Below are 14942 nucleotides of genomic sequence, written 5' to 3'. Positions count from 1 at the left end.
ATGTTCATTTCAGTTTCAGTTTGAATTACGTCTTTTACCTAAATAACAGTGCCAAAGCAGAATGTGTTGATCTAAGCAAATCCGCAAACTCAACTTTTCTCTGAAACCTAAACTTTCAAGATTTTTGTGCTCGTCAGACGTCATATTGCTGTGGATGGGGTTTCTCCCAGTAACCAGAGCTTGCTGGCCAATGATATTATGCCCACATGAAACTCATCAGGTGGATAGTGTGCTGTCGACATGTGGCGATTACCGGTTTCAAGATATACCGTGGTATAAACACGTCACAGTTTCAAAACCGCAAAAACTTCCCGTCATACCGTACCTAAGGTATTAGCAATTTTTTTATGTGACAAAAATGCAGGGAGAAATCCCTCGCTTGCAGATGCAAGGCTCAACCCTCCCCCACTGGTTGTTGCTCAGTGTCAGCGAGTCAGCTGTACTACACAATGGCTGGAGGAGGTGAAACACCTGAACTTTTTCCCCACATGAAAAAAGGAATCGCTAGTATGGGAATACTTTGGCTACAGAAAAGTTACAGACGGCTGCAGCTTAGAGGAGGAAGTCCAACCGACATGTAAAACATGTTTGCGGAGGGTGGCTGCTGAGGAGGCAATACCTCCAATTTGATTTTGCATTTATACAAAATTAAAAATTAGTAAAAACTGTCATGAATGTTTCCCACCAGCTACGAACGTTAACTCCAGAGTGTTTAGTGTTTCTAGCGGTGGTAAAACATTTGATGTTTTTTTCTCTATAGCAACTGTCTGTATTTAGAAAGTGCTTTCTGTGGAAAAAAAATATTTATCTGATGGTAATAATGTTGAGCTGTGGCTGTGGGTTTTGGCTCACCTAAAGGACTGCATTTATTATAATTAGAATATTTGTTATTTTTTATTTTTTGCAATTTATTTTAACTTAACATTTTACGTTATGTACCAATTTGCTAATTTGTTTTGAAAAATAAAAATCCTGTTCAATGGATTTTTTTTTAAAAATCCAAATATCTCAAAGTAACATATTTTAGAGCTGTAATTGCAATACCGTGAAACCGTGATATTTTGGCTTAAGGTTATCATACGTCATGCCTAGTGTGCTTGTGCTTAAAAATCAAGCATCGACTAAGTGTTTATTGTCATTAAGATCAAAGTCACACTTCTGTTCTTACGTGACTACTATACGTGCCCTGAGGTGACAATGCTTTCCATGGAGACCGCTATGTCATCACAAACAACCTATTAAGGCCATTAGCTACAATTTATGCAGTATTTATTGTAGACTAAAGGGAAACAATAATGTGAATAACTTGTCCGCACACAGTTCTGAGATTGAGGGCTCATTGGTCTCCAGCCTCCTTCTGTGGAGTTTGCATGTCCTACTTGTGCCTGCGTGGGTTTTCTCCGCATAGTCTGGCTTCCTCCCAAATCCCCAAAACATGAATGGTAGGCTGATTGAACCCTCTAAATTCTCCGTTAGTGTCATTTAGAGAGTGAAAGGTTGTTTGTCTAAATCATTTGTCCTTTGGCAACCTGTTTAGGGTGTAGCCTGCCTTTTGCCTGTAGTTAGCCAGGATCAGCTCCAGCACCCTCGTGAGTAGAGGTGGTACAGAGGATATATGAAAGAACTAGGGACAGTTTTATGGGGTAACTCCTGGTCTTGTTTGGCATGTATGTGTTTATTTATTAGTTTTTTTCTTAAGAAACTTGTTTTAATTCCAAATTTGACAACTTTTAGGGCAGTTGACGTCAGTTTCAATGGCATTGTGTTAAATTAAACTGGAACTGGTAAATTCAGCTGTGATATAAGCAATAAGGCTCTGCTGATTTGCATTCATATTCATTTATTCAATCCATGTTTTTGTAATCACTTGATACACAAAGGCATGCAAGCGCATATATGTAAGCAGTGTGTGATTCATCTCTTTCTCCTCTGTTCTAGATAACTCCATGAGCTCCTTAGACTGTGAGTATATTGCCTCTTCTCTCATTAACACGATGACACATTGAGCCAAAGTACTGAGCATGCATGCCTGAGCAGGTGCACAGCACTTTCTTGTTTGCGTACGCACTCCATGATAGATCATTGCGCAATGAAGAAACATCCCCAGGGCTCATTGTCTTCCGGTCTCTTTGCTTAATGAGGCCCAAAGAGAAAGAGAGCGAGGGAGAGGCTGGTTGCTATGACGCCAGCACATGTGAATGAGCAACTGTGCGTGTGTTTTAAGTTATTGATGCTAGCTGTCCGTTGTGTCCCTTAGCTCCGGAAATAGATGAGGCAGCAGTAATGCAGCTGGCAGAGATGGGCTTCCCGCTAGAGGCCTGCAGGAAGGCCGTCTACTACACAGGCAACATGGGCCCTGAGATGGCCTTCAACTGGATCATTGCCCACATGGAGGAGCCAGGTAAGGAACGTGTAGAATGCAGTCACTGCATTCAAAATACACATTTGTGCTTCCGGTATGAGTAAACATTGATCCCAGACATCTGTTTTTTAGCAGAATTCCGCAGTTTATGTAGTCAAAAATATGTACCGGTACAGGATTTAATTGAGAAAAGCGATTAGAAGAATACCTTCTGATTTAGTTGTCTCGCATCACTGGTTTCCAAAAATTCAAATACCATATTGGGCCGAATATAAGACGGTGTTTTTTGCATTGAAATAAGATTGAAAAAGAGGGGGTCGTCTTTCATTCGCGGTCTAGACATTATACCCATTCGCGATGCTAGATGATGCCAGATATCATTGAAGCGATGTTCTGTTATGACAGCTCTCAGCTACTCTCCCCATTCACGACGCTAGATGGTGCCAGATATCATTCAAGCGATGTTCTGTCATGACAGATCTCAGCTACTAGTTTAACCAGTTTGCATTATTTTATTGCAATGTTTTTCCTTATTCAGATTTGTTTCAAGACTACAATTACACTTAGACTTCACTTTGATAGTTAATGCAGTTATTGCAATTTTGTTATTTTATCACAATAGATTGGTTAATTTACATTTCAAAAACCAGAAGCCATTCATTTACGAATGTGATTGCACTTTAGTTTACATATTTAAATGTTCAGATATTAAGATTTGAATGAGGCAAAATAAAATGCTTTTTCACCCAAATATATTGTTACAATTATTTGTTTCAGATGTACTGAAATTATTTTCTGTATACAAATTAATTTGGTGTTCAAAAAGTATTTTTTCAAACTAGAGTCTTGAAAAAGAGGGGGTCGTCTTATAATCAGGGCCGTCTTATATCCGGGCCAATACGGTATAACAGACTCTACCAAACAGTGATTGTCTTGCAAAAACGACAAACACTTCTGTGTGCTTTGTCAGTGCTCGACTTGGATTCATTTTAATTTAAATGAAATGACTCCAGAGGTCATATACTGTATAATATTTTCAAAGAATTTACAAATGTCACAGTTGCTCTTTTTCTGAAAATAAAAAGCGTCCCCACAATTCTGCCAAAAGCACTTGAGCAGCAACTGTGTCACCTCTTCCTCCTCCTCCCCCTTGTCCTCCTCGAGGATGCAGGCGTGAGGAAGTAACACACCGAGACAAGGCACGTTTATTGATGTGGGGCCTTTTAAACTCAAAGGTAATTCAAAGTGAGGGAAGAGTCAAATCTTCACTGGATCAGGACAGCTTTTGTGTACTCTGGTCGTTTATCGGGGCATGCGTGTCCGTGACAACGCCATCAAGTCTGTCAGCGCTTTGCAGCCGTGATGTTCCAGCGAGGCTTTAACTTGTGTCACTTTTATTACCCTTGGTGCATGGTAAAAGGCCTCAAGAGTACATGGAAATGAGAGCAGCCGCTGCTTTTAAGTCTGAAGGAAAACGATGCAAAATGGGCTGTGTTGAGGTCGAATAATCTCTTTGAAGTTAGTGTAATATTGTTCTTGGGGTGTGTATTGTCTCATATCTGGCGATACGATTTGTATCATGATTCGATTCGATCCCGATTAAACCCAATACTCCACTTTAAGTGGTAAAAGTACATTTATATCAATTTATTCTTGAAACCTCATTCAGCACACGTAAACATGTTTTTATTTTGTTTGAACAACATGTGGCTTTCATTATAACATTTTCCCTTTTTTTAGTAAACATGCTTTAGTGCAAACCAGCTTTAGTCCACACCAAAAAATGGCAGGTCAAAGTATGAGCTTCCAGGTATACCAACCACCACAGGGCCAAAATACCAAAATTAATTGCATATGGTGTGGCTCTTGTCACACTCCATGCCTCCATGTTTGCAGTAAAAGCCAAAATGAGCCCATATTTCAGACTTATAAAGGTGCTTCAGGGCATCGCATATTTTCATCTTTGCCAAGTTGAAACTTTTGCTGCATGGTGCCAAATCCCACGAGTCTATAGTGTAAAGAAGCCACCTGGGATAACTCTCGCGAGATTTTGTTGTTACTTCAGCAGAATGCAAGGCAGCTGTGCACTGCTGTGCGATACTAGGGCTGCAGCTATCGATTATTTTAGTAGTCGATTAATCTATGAACTAGTTAGTTTGAATAATCGGATTAGCAACATTCAATGCGTTGCAGAATAAATTGCAGGAGATGTAAAACAAAGGCTTACTGGGATTGCACTTACAGAAGAGCATTAAATATGAATAGAAAATAAAATTCCTGAGTGTTTCTTCAAGCTATGCAGAATTGAATTCATTTCACAAGAGCAATAATTAAAATACCAGAGCTTAGCCTCATACGGTAGCCTCATACGGCATTAAAAAAAAAAAAAAAAAAATCAAAGTACAACAAATGAACAATTGGCTAACTTGCATGGCAAAAGCCCGCTAGCTTAAATGCTATAAAATGCTCTTAACAATTCGTTCAAACATATACAGTATTCCAACAAAAAATAAAACTATTAATATAATTATACCTATAACCTAAATTACAAATGCATTAAAAAAAAGCCTTAACTCAAACAACTTACCTGATGTTGGTCTTAACAGGGAGCCGCTGGATTCAACCATGTTAAATGAGTTGTGTCGTATTCACTGTTGCCACTAGAGGGCAGTGTGTCCACCCGAATCAATAAAACTAAATGCAAACACTTCACAACAAACCATTACAATGCCACTCTTAATTAAACGAATACTCGAAGCAGCAATATTTGATTCAAAGCTTTTTTCCTAATTGAATTACTCGAGTTAATCGATTAATCCTTGCAGCAGTAATCGATACAGATGGATTTTGAATCGATACGAGAATTGGGTGATGTAATATCGCGATAAATCTCGGAATCAAATTTTTTTTAACACCGTTAGTATCTAGTGACTTTGCAAGTTGAGGTAACTGTAGACATTGGTGATGTTTTCATTGTATCATAAAATGATCATCTAAAATGACCTAATCAAAACACTTTATATGACACAATGTACAGCGCCTTGCAAAAGTATTCGGCCCCCTTGAATCTTGCAACCTTTCGCCACATTTCAGGCTTCAAACATAAAGATATGAAATTTAATTTTTTTGTCAAGAATCAACAACAAGTGGGACACAATCGTGAAGTGGAACAACATTTATTGGATAATTTAAACTTTTTTAACAAATAAAAAACTGAAAAGTGGGGCGTGCAATATTATTCGGTCCCCTTGCGTTAATACTTTGTAGTGCCACCTTTTGCTCCAATTACAGCTGCAAGTCGCTTGGGGTATGTTTCTATCAGTTTTGCACATCGAGAGACTGACATTCTTGCCTATTCTTCCTTGCAAAACAGCTCGTGCTCAGTGAGGTTGGATGGAGAGTGTTTGTGAACAGCAGTCTTCAGCTCTTTCCACAGATTCTCGAGTGGATTCAGGTCTGGACTTTGACTTGGCCATTCTAACACCTGGATACGTTTATTTTTGAACCATTCCATTGTAGATTTGGCTTTATGTTTTGGATCATTGTCCTGTTGGAAGATAAATCTCCGTCCCAGTCTCAGGTCTTGTGCAGATACCAACAGGTTTTCTTCCAGAATGTTCCTGTATTTGGCTGCATCCATCTTCCCGTCAATTTTAACCATCTTCCCTGTCCCTGCTGAAGAAAAGCAGGCCCAAACCATGATGCTTCCACCACCATGTTTGACAGTGGGGATGGTGTGTTCAGGGTGATGAGCTGTGTTGCTTTTACGCCAAACATATCGTTTTGCATTGTGGCCAAAAAGTTCAATTTTGGTTTCATCTGACCAGAGCACCTTCTTCCACATGTTTGGTGTGTCTCCCAGGTGGCTTGTGGCAAACTTTAAACCAGACTTTTTATGGATATCTTTGAGAAATGGCTTTCTTCTTGCCACTCTTCCATAAAGGCCAGATTTGTGCAGTGTACGACTGATTGTTGTCCTATGGATAGACTCTCCCACCTAAGCTGTAGATCTCTGCAGTTCATCCAGAGTGATCATGGGCCTCTTGGCTGCATCTCTTTGTTTGTTTTCTCCTTATTTGAGAAGAAAGTTTGGAAGGACGGCCGGGTCTTGGTAGATTTGCAGTGGTCTGATGCTCCTTCCATTTCAATATGATGGCTTGCACAGTGCTCCTTGAGATGTTTAAAGCTTGGGAAATCTTTTTGTATCCAAATCCGGCTTTAAACTTCTCCACAACAGTATCTCGGACCTGCCTGGTGTGTTCCTTGGTTTTCATAATGCTCTCTGCACTTTAAACAGAACCCTGAGACGATCACAGAGCAGGTGCATTTATACGGAGACTTGATTACACACAGGTGGATTCTATTTATCATCATCGGTCATTTAGGACAACATTGGATCATTCAGAGATCCTCACTGAACTTCTGGAGTGAGTTTGCTGCACTGAAAGTAAAGGGGCCAAATAATATTGCACACCCCACTTTTCAGTTTTTTATTTGTTAAAAAAGTTTAAATTATCCAATAAATGTTGTTCCACTTCACGATTGTGTCCCACTTGTTGTTGATTCTTTACAAAAAAATTAAATTTCATATCTTTATGTTTGAAGCCTGAAATGTGGCGAAAGGTGGCAAGATTCAAGGGGGCCGAATACTTTTGCAAGGCACTGTATGTCTACCAAGTATGAAGGTGTTCGGAGATTGGTTACAATAATTATTTATGCAAAACTGCAATGCTATGCAACAACTATTTAGTGGTAGAATAAACACAGAAATGGAAAGCCGTCATTTAAATGTTTAATTGGATATATTACTCAATTGGGTCCGTCGAAACATATTGTTACTGGCTTAAGGCCTGTCAACTCGCCACTCAGGTTGTTGTTGTTCTTGTGGACACTAAGTCTGAAGTCCTACTCCTCTGATACTCGTGAACCGATCGCCTTGAAACTTGGTAGTTATGTAGCATGGGCCATTTTTGTTTTAGGGCTGTTTGATAAATAGTGGCATTATTAGTAAGTAGCGGAGAGCCTGCTCTAAGTTAGATATTTGGCAGGAGAGGGCAGTGCAGACTTATTTTTTGTGACTCATTCTCATTTAATTTTAAAACAAATGGAGACATAAAATTACTAAATAAAATACAGTGGACGCGGAATATACAATATACTGTTACGGTGTCGTTTAGCAAAATAAAAGAACCTTTTGGAGCACCGCTTCTGGCTTCTCTGCGCCAACGTTGACTGATAAAAGTTTTCGTTTAGTTGGAGTTAGCCAGTCAAGCGCATGCGAGCACAGCCTTCAGTCTGTTAGTGTCCTGGGGCATACTAGCTTGTTGACTTTGCTACTAGTGTCAGCTGTCTCAGACTTAGTCAGTTGACAAGCAATGGGGGCTTCTACATTGTTTACAGAGTAATATCTAGAGTATCGTTGATTTTTTTCAAGCAAAAATGAAGTATTTTTAATTGTTTATTTGGAAAATACTTATATGTACATTCAATTTTAGGTTTTATGAATGCATGCTTGTTCAAAATACATTTAGGACTTTTTTATTTTGTTACTCGTCTCAATCGCCTACCAAAGTAATAAGCGGTGTGGTTATCAACCTATTACAAAAAGCTTGAAGGTAATGCATAACATATGTTTGTGAAAATGTGTGTAGTATACAGTGTATACTGTATGTTTTACCTTGTTACATGTGACTTAGTGACATCTTGCTAACGTTGTCTTTAAAACCATTCATTATTGTGAAGCGATATGCACATTAAGGGAAAAGAGCCCCTATTAGAAGTTAAGTGGAAGCAAGCAGTTTAACAGCCATTTAAGTCCTATTGCAAACGTGCCGTTTATTTATTCAGCTCTTTAGTTTACTGGCGGCTTGACAACACACTGAGTGGCAATCGAAAGTACACAAAACAAGGAGATAAAGGCATTAGCTGGTAGATAAGAAGTTTGCCTTTTTCTTTTATGGCAGCGAGATTAATGAAGGCTGTTTATGGCCATCTGTAATTACAGTCGCAGTGTCCTTGCTGAAGGGCCACTTCACTTTCATTTTAGTCTCATAGAAGTGCAGAGATGCCACATAAATGAACGAATAATTCATTTGCCGCATTTAAGGAGGCTTCATTTACAAGTTAATAAATGTACTGTACATATTGTACTAATAGTATTCACCCCTCTGTATCAAGGCTTACCTGCCACACCCCACTATACTGCATTTTTTGTGAAACGTGTTTCAATGTCTATTACAGAAAAAGCCTCCTAAACACAGGAATAAGTCCTTTTTAGTCCTTTAAAAAATACCAAAAAATATACTAGTATATGACGGAAAACACTCAGGTGACTTCTCTGAGACCCCCTATTTGGCCAAATTTCAAAATTGTCCTATATGCACGAGTGATAAATCATTGAAAAGTTTAAAATCTCAATTTTCTGGAGGAAGAAAATTTTTGAACTGGAGGGCATTTAAAAAAAAAAAAAATTAAACCCTAACTCAAGGTGAGAGCATGAGAGAGCATAATTAAAGACACAGTGATTTTAACGAGATATTTTGGCATACTCACCTTGTTCCGATCCGAAAACTCCGTGTAGCATGTCTCATCGAGTGTCAAGACACAGCTGTGAATGGCCACAACCAGATTTTGGGGGGATTTATGGGTGAAACACGGTAAAACTACAAGGGTCGCGATGCAGAAATCGCAGACTTCAAGGAGTGTTCGACATTTTCTTTTTCATATATTTACCCTTTTAAACGTTTTTTTTTCTAAATTTTTCTTTGTTTGGCTCGATTATTTATCATCTAAAATATCGGTGGAAATGCGACAGAAACAAACAAAATAAAATTAAGCCATAGTTATGAGGTAGATATCGGTGACTTATTTACAGACACCATTTTTTTCATTGCGACGTAATTTGTTTAAAAGTTTCAAATATGCGGGTGAATAATTTTTTTCAAATGTTTTGTTTTTTTAAACTAAATATTAGCATCAATTAATGATTCTAAGCTAAACATGTTAGACATTTAGAAGAATAAATATAATTACTTACCTTCTTTTTATGGCCAGGTTGAAACAAAAGCAGTTGCACGGTGTCTGTAAACAGGGATCTTCTGGGTAAAACTGGCAAAAATAGTTTGAGGGCTTAATGTGCCATGAAACTGCTATGGCAGCATATAAATGTATTGGTCTATCAAACACAACAGTTCTTTTGGCTTAAAACACAGCAGTTTATTTTAAAGGGGTGCAAGAGCAGAAACTGCTTTTTCAGCCGTATGTGTGTTTTCTGCCATATATACAGTATGTATGCATATATATACTGTATATACAGTATATTTGTGTGTGTGTGTGTGTGTGTGTGTGTATATATATAATATACATACATAAGCATATTGTGGAACATAGACTTACGAATATTTCAGTTTATCACTAATTTTACAGTCAATCCTATTTATAGCAAAAATCCTGAAATAATTAACCTCCCTCTCAAAGGAGCGTGTGCATATTTGCATAAATATGCCAAAAGATCGTAACAAAGCACTTGAAACAGAGATAACCAAAACATCCGGTATTCAGTAGTTAAGATTTAACGCAAACTTTACATTCTCTGTAATCGTTTTATGTCTTATACAATAAAGTATTATTTTCCTTTATCAAAAATGTATTGAAAAATATCTGTTCATTTTGATTATTGACGTGTCTCAAGTATTTCTCATTGTCTCCAGACTTTGCAGAGCCACTTCTGCTACCTTCCATGTTGGATCCGGGCCCTTCTAGCAGTATAGACGGCCCCATGGGGGCCGCTCCTCTTGACAACTCGCCCCCCGAGGAAAGCATCGCTATCCTCACTTCGATGGGCTTCCCCAGGACTCACACTATCCAGGCGCTTAAAGCCACGGTCAGTTGTACGCACTCTCTACATAGGTACATACTCTCTCTCTGTGTACTAATGAGCTCACAGTGCACTCTAATGATTTCCAATGCAAGAAATATTTGTGTACTACTCAGTGACAGTGTCTCTATTTGTGCCTGGTGATTGACTGGGGACCAATTAGGGGTGTAGTGTGCCTTTTGCTTGATGTCATCTTTAATAAAACCCTAGCTCACCACAACCCTGAAAGCAGTACCAAAAATGGAAATAATATCTTTATTCTATATTTGACATGGGGGACCTTTTATTGTTTTCTCTCCAGGATCATCCTCATGTTTAATAGGATGGGTTATTCCTAGCGTTTGTGCTTTGAATTTTTAAAATTTATTCTGTTGGTTTTGTGGTTTTACATTTTAGGATTTTCTGGCATCTGTGTTAGCACAGACTGCTTTAGTTTTCATAAATTATTTTCAAATAACCAGGTGGGCTAGATTCGATCGTCTCCGAAGTCATTTATGGCCCGTTAGGCTGCCTGGTTCCCACCTTGTGACAGGTTTAATCTCACTGGCTCTACATGAAATACAAACACTGAATATGTCCTGTCTTATGAGCTCTTTTACCTTGAACCCTCTAATGCATGCACACACAGTCTATGTATTACATTGATATGATGGTAATTTTTTCATATGCCCACTCAAAAGGAAAATGACTGATTCCTGTTTCTTAGTTTTAGAGGACTGGTTCTCAAACTTAAATAATAGATAAATAAATATCTTAATAAGCCTAAGTGTTTCCTTAAAATAAGGCAGAGGCTTTAGTTCTATAATGATACAATAGTCATGATTCGATCCGTATCATGATTCCTGACCCACAACTTCATACACAAAACCATTTTTAAAGCTGCAAAGTATTCTATTTAAAGAATCACCAAAGTTATGTTCCAATATTTTAAACTGTTTCAAGCATACTGAAGGAAAAGAAAGTCGATTTTTCCATTTTACAGGTTCTTTAATTCTCTTAACAAACAGGAGAAAGCGACCCACAATTCAGGAACAAAAAGGACAAGAGTTTACACTTAGCCAGAGACAAGACAAGAAAAAAAATTGGCCGGGACACACGAGCGATGTGTCCTAATCTCGGCGCGCATACCGTTTATATTAAAGATGCACCGATTCCGATACCAGTATCGGTGCGGGGGGGCTATCCGGCCTGAAATGGTGGTATCGTCGATTACCAAGATAGGGTGCCGATATCATTTACCGGTAACCTGGTTTGGTAACAGAGAACACAGCCTTTTTTCTCCTTACGCCACTCTGTGTTGTATGATCAAACGTGATTACTTTGCATGCTTTGCAAGGGATCACACAGACCGGCCAAGCTGCTCGATTGGAGCACCCCGAAGTGAAAGGTACTTTAATTTTTTGTCTTTTACTGGAACAAATGCTGCAATAATTTGAGACCTGTTTCAAAAGTGCTACAGAAATAAACTAACTGTAGCGGACCCGCTCAGAATCAGAGTTGGACTCGACTGATGATTTAGTGTCTTTTATTATCAAACATTTTGTACCGCATTTCCGTGCGAGCATCATTTACTTCTAGCCATGGTACTTCCTGCAGCCACTTTTCATCAAAAGTCCTTTTTTTCGGTAGCGCCGGTGACGTCTCTGTCGTCTGTCTGTCTTTTGACGGGGATAGGGGAACACGGAAATAATTACTCAGTGGGGCCTGCCTCTTCGACATTTTGAGAAGTTATTTTCTCGTGTCCGCCGCAGATACAGTGGTCAGCCATCGGTACGCAAAAGCGTATGGAAGCCGTTGAGGGCCAGTGCGTTTGTCTACGTCCAGTACGCATGCGCACATGCGGACCACTTATGTGCACCCCTGTGTATATATATATATATATTTATATATATATATATATATATATATATATATATATATTTGTTGTATCGGGGCCAAAAAATGGTATCGGTGCAACACTACTTTATATTGCTGTCTAGTGCCGCCCATAGCAAAACAAAAAGAACAGAAGTCCTTGTACTGTAGATAAAACATATAGCTTCGAAAGTAGCATGTACAACCATGGGAAATGAACAAATATCTATTTGAGTGAATAAGTGGAAATGTATATCCACAATACAATAGATTGAAATAGTAGTGTGCCCTGGTTGAAGAGTGTAATCTGTATATTTTTAGTTAATTATTATCAATTCTCCCCCCCAAAATAAAAAAAAAATCAATGCAAACCTATTTGCAAGTGAATTCATTCTTAAACCAAAAGGTCTGAGGACTGACAAATGCCGATTTCAGCAGTACAAGAAATAGTGTGCATTTGTTTTTAAGCGTTTCCACTTTAAAAACAAATAGTGAAGCACCTTGTCACTTTTCATCTTGCTCTCCCAGTATGAGTTTACACAGAAACACATTTCTTTTAATCAATGTGAACCTGTTTGGAGGCTTTCACTACTGCGGCTATTTGTAGACCAAAATAATGAAGAGGGTTTTTTTGTTTTTTGTGTCTTTTTTTTTTTCCAAAGCACTAGCCTGACTAAAAGCCAGCTCATGCTTCTCCTCTCATGCACTTTGTGAATGGATGCCCATTCTCCAGGAATCACATGTCTGTTTTGGATCCCATTAAAAAAACATTCAAGAGTTTTGCTTAAGAGGATATGGACATGTGCTGCTGCAAACATATTTAGAATAGCTTGATTTTGTGAGAGACCACCTCAAAATGGAACAGGGGAGGGAGGAATATGGCTGCTCTGTATGAGCGAGTGTAATTGTACACTGCTGCAAAGTGCAAGCCCAATACTGAACATGCTGTTAAACAATGCTGAACACTAAAAACCGAGCATTTACTGTGTAAAGATAGTTTTTTAATAGGATTTAATTAAATCCTACAGCTGTACTTAAGTTGTGAACATTGAGTTTACACATTAAATTCAATAAAAACAGAACTTTATAAATATTGGTAATTTAACCAGCCAGTGCATTTTAAATAACTTTTTTTGTGCTTTGGTCTTTAAGAATAATAACCTGGAGAGAGCGCTCGATTGGATCTTCACCCACCCGGAGCAGCAGGAGGAAGACAGTGACCCCCTTTCCAATATGGCTGACACAGAGCCCAATGACAATGCTTTCTCCAACGCCAACTCGCACAGTGACTCCACATTGTCCCCAGACAGGGACACAGCCGGACCACGTGTCAAAGACGGACCGGGACGTGAGTGAATGACTTCTTTTGTCAGTTTTTTACCTGCGTTAATTTTGCATGAACGCATGGACAACTAAGGGACATTTGAGACTCACTTGATTATTTGAAATGAGACTGAGCCTAACTAAGCTAATATATGCACCCTGAACCAACTAACTCAGCAGGCCTTCACATTCATATTGTCATATTATGCTGATTGCAGACTTATTTTAAAATAACATACTTGAATTTATGTATTCAATCTATAATTATTTGATATTTCTTTCCCAGCAATTTGAGACTGAGAAATGCAGTTTTCATTTTTTTCTTTTTTAAATATTCAATTGCTATGCAAGTCAAACCCTTTTTATATAAAATCTCCATTATCTAACGACCGTAATGAAATTGTCTACCTTTTTGCTGGTGGAAATAGAGAAATAAACGTCTGGTGGGGATGAAAATAAATTACACGAGTAGTCAGCTTATAAACAGCTTTCATTGCCATTGTTTGAGTTGATTGCTCCGTAAAGTCAGTACTATGGGATATGCTTATATATTCAGCTACAGTGGGGCAAATAAGTATTTAGTCAGCCACCAATTGTGCAAGTTTTCCTACTTGAAAAGATTAGAGAGAACTGTTATTGTCAACATGGGTAAACCTGAGCCATGAGAGACAGAATGTGGAAAAAAAACAAAACAGAAAATCACATTGTTTGATTTTTAAAGAATTTATTTCCAAATTATAGTGGAAAATAAGTATTTGGTCACCTAAAAACAAGCAAGATTTCTGGCTGTCAAAGAGGCCTAACTTCTAACAAGGTCTAATGAGGCTCCACTCATTACCTGTATTAATGGCACCTGTTTTAACTCATTATCGGTTTAAAAGACACCTTTCCACAGCCTCAGTCAGTCACACTCCAAACTCCACTATGGCCAAGACCAAAGAGCTGTCGAAGGACACCAGAGACAAAATTGTAGACCTGCACCAGGCTGGGAAGAATGAATCTGCAATAGGTAAAACACATGGTGTAAAGAAATCAACTGTGGGAGCAATTATTAGAAAATGGAAGACATACAAGGCGACTGATAATCTCCCTCGATCTGGGGCTCCATGCAAGATCTCACCCGGTGGCGTCAAAATGATACCAAGAACGGTGAGCAAAAATCCCAGAACCACACGGGAGGACATAGTGAATGACCTACAGAGAGCTGGGACCACAGTAACAAAGGCTACGATCAGTAACACAATGCGCCACAAGGGACTCAAATCCTGCACTGCCAGACGTGTCCCCATGCTGACGAAAGTAAACGTCCAGGCCCGTCTGCGGTCCGCTAGAGAGCATTTGGATGATCCAAAAGAGGACTGGGAGAATGTGTTATGGTCAGATGAAACCAAAACAGAACTTTTTGGTAGAAACACAGGTTCTCATGTTTGGAGGAGAAAGAATACTGAATTGCATCCAAAGAACACCATACCCACTGTGAAGCATGGGGGCGGGAACATCATGCTTTGGGGCTGTTTTTCTGAAAAG

General features: G+C 38.8%; 1 protein-coding gene across 4 annotated transcripts in view; it reads left to right on the top strand.

Moving 5' to 3' along the window:
- Positions 1–14942, top strand: part of usp13 (ubiquitin specific peptidase 13) — a 72408-nt gene that overhangs the window by 48578 nt on the left and 8888 nt on the right. For all 4 annotated transcript variants that reach the window (XM_057841577.1, XM_057841576.1, XM_057841574.1 and 1 more), the window contains 4 exons: positions 1939–1962; positions 2258–2401; positions 10072–10244; positions 13245–13440. In XM_057841577.1, coding sequence (XP_057697560.1) covers positions 1939–1962; positions 2258–2401; positions 10072–10244; positions 13245–13440 — 537 coding nt within the window. The remainder of the gene's footprint in view (positions 1–1938; positions 1963–2257; positions 2402–10071; positions 10245–13244; positions 13441–14942) is intronic.

Source organism: Corythoichthys intestinalis, chromosome 7 (genome assembly GCF_030265065.1).
Source record: "Corythoichthys intestinalis isolate RoL2023-P3 chromosome 7, ASM3026506v1, whole genome shotgun sequence".
NCBI classification, from domain to species: Eukaryota; Metazoa; Chordata; class Actinopteri; order Syngnathiformes; family Syngnathidae; genus Corythoichthys; species Corythoichthys intestinalis.
The sequence above is the reverse complement of the archived record's forward strand: the minus strand, read 5'-3'. Positions and strand labels throughout refer to the sequence as shown.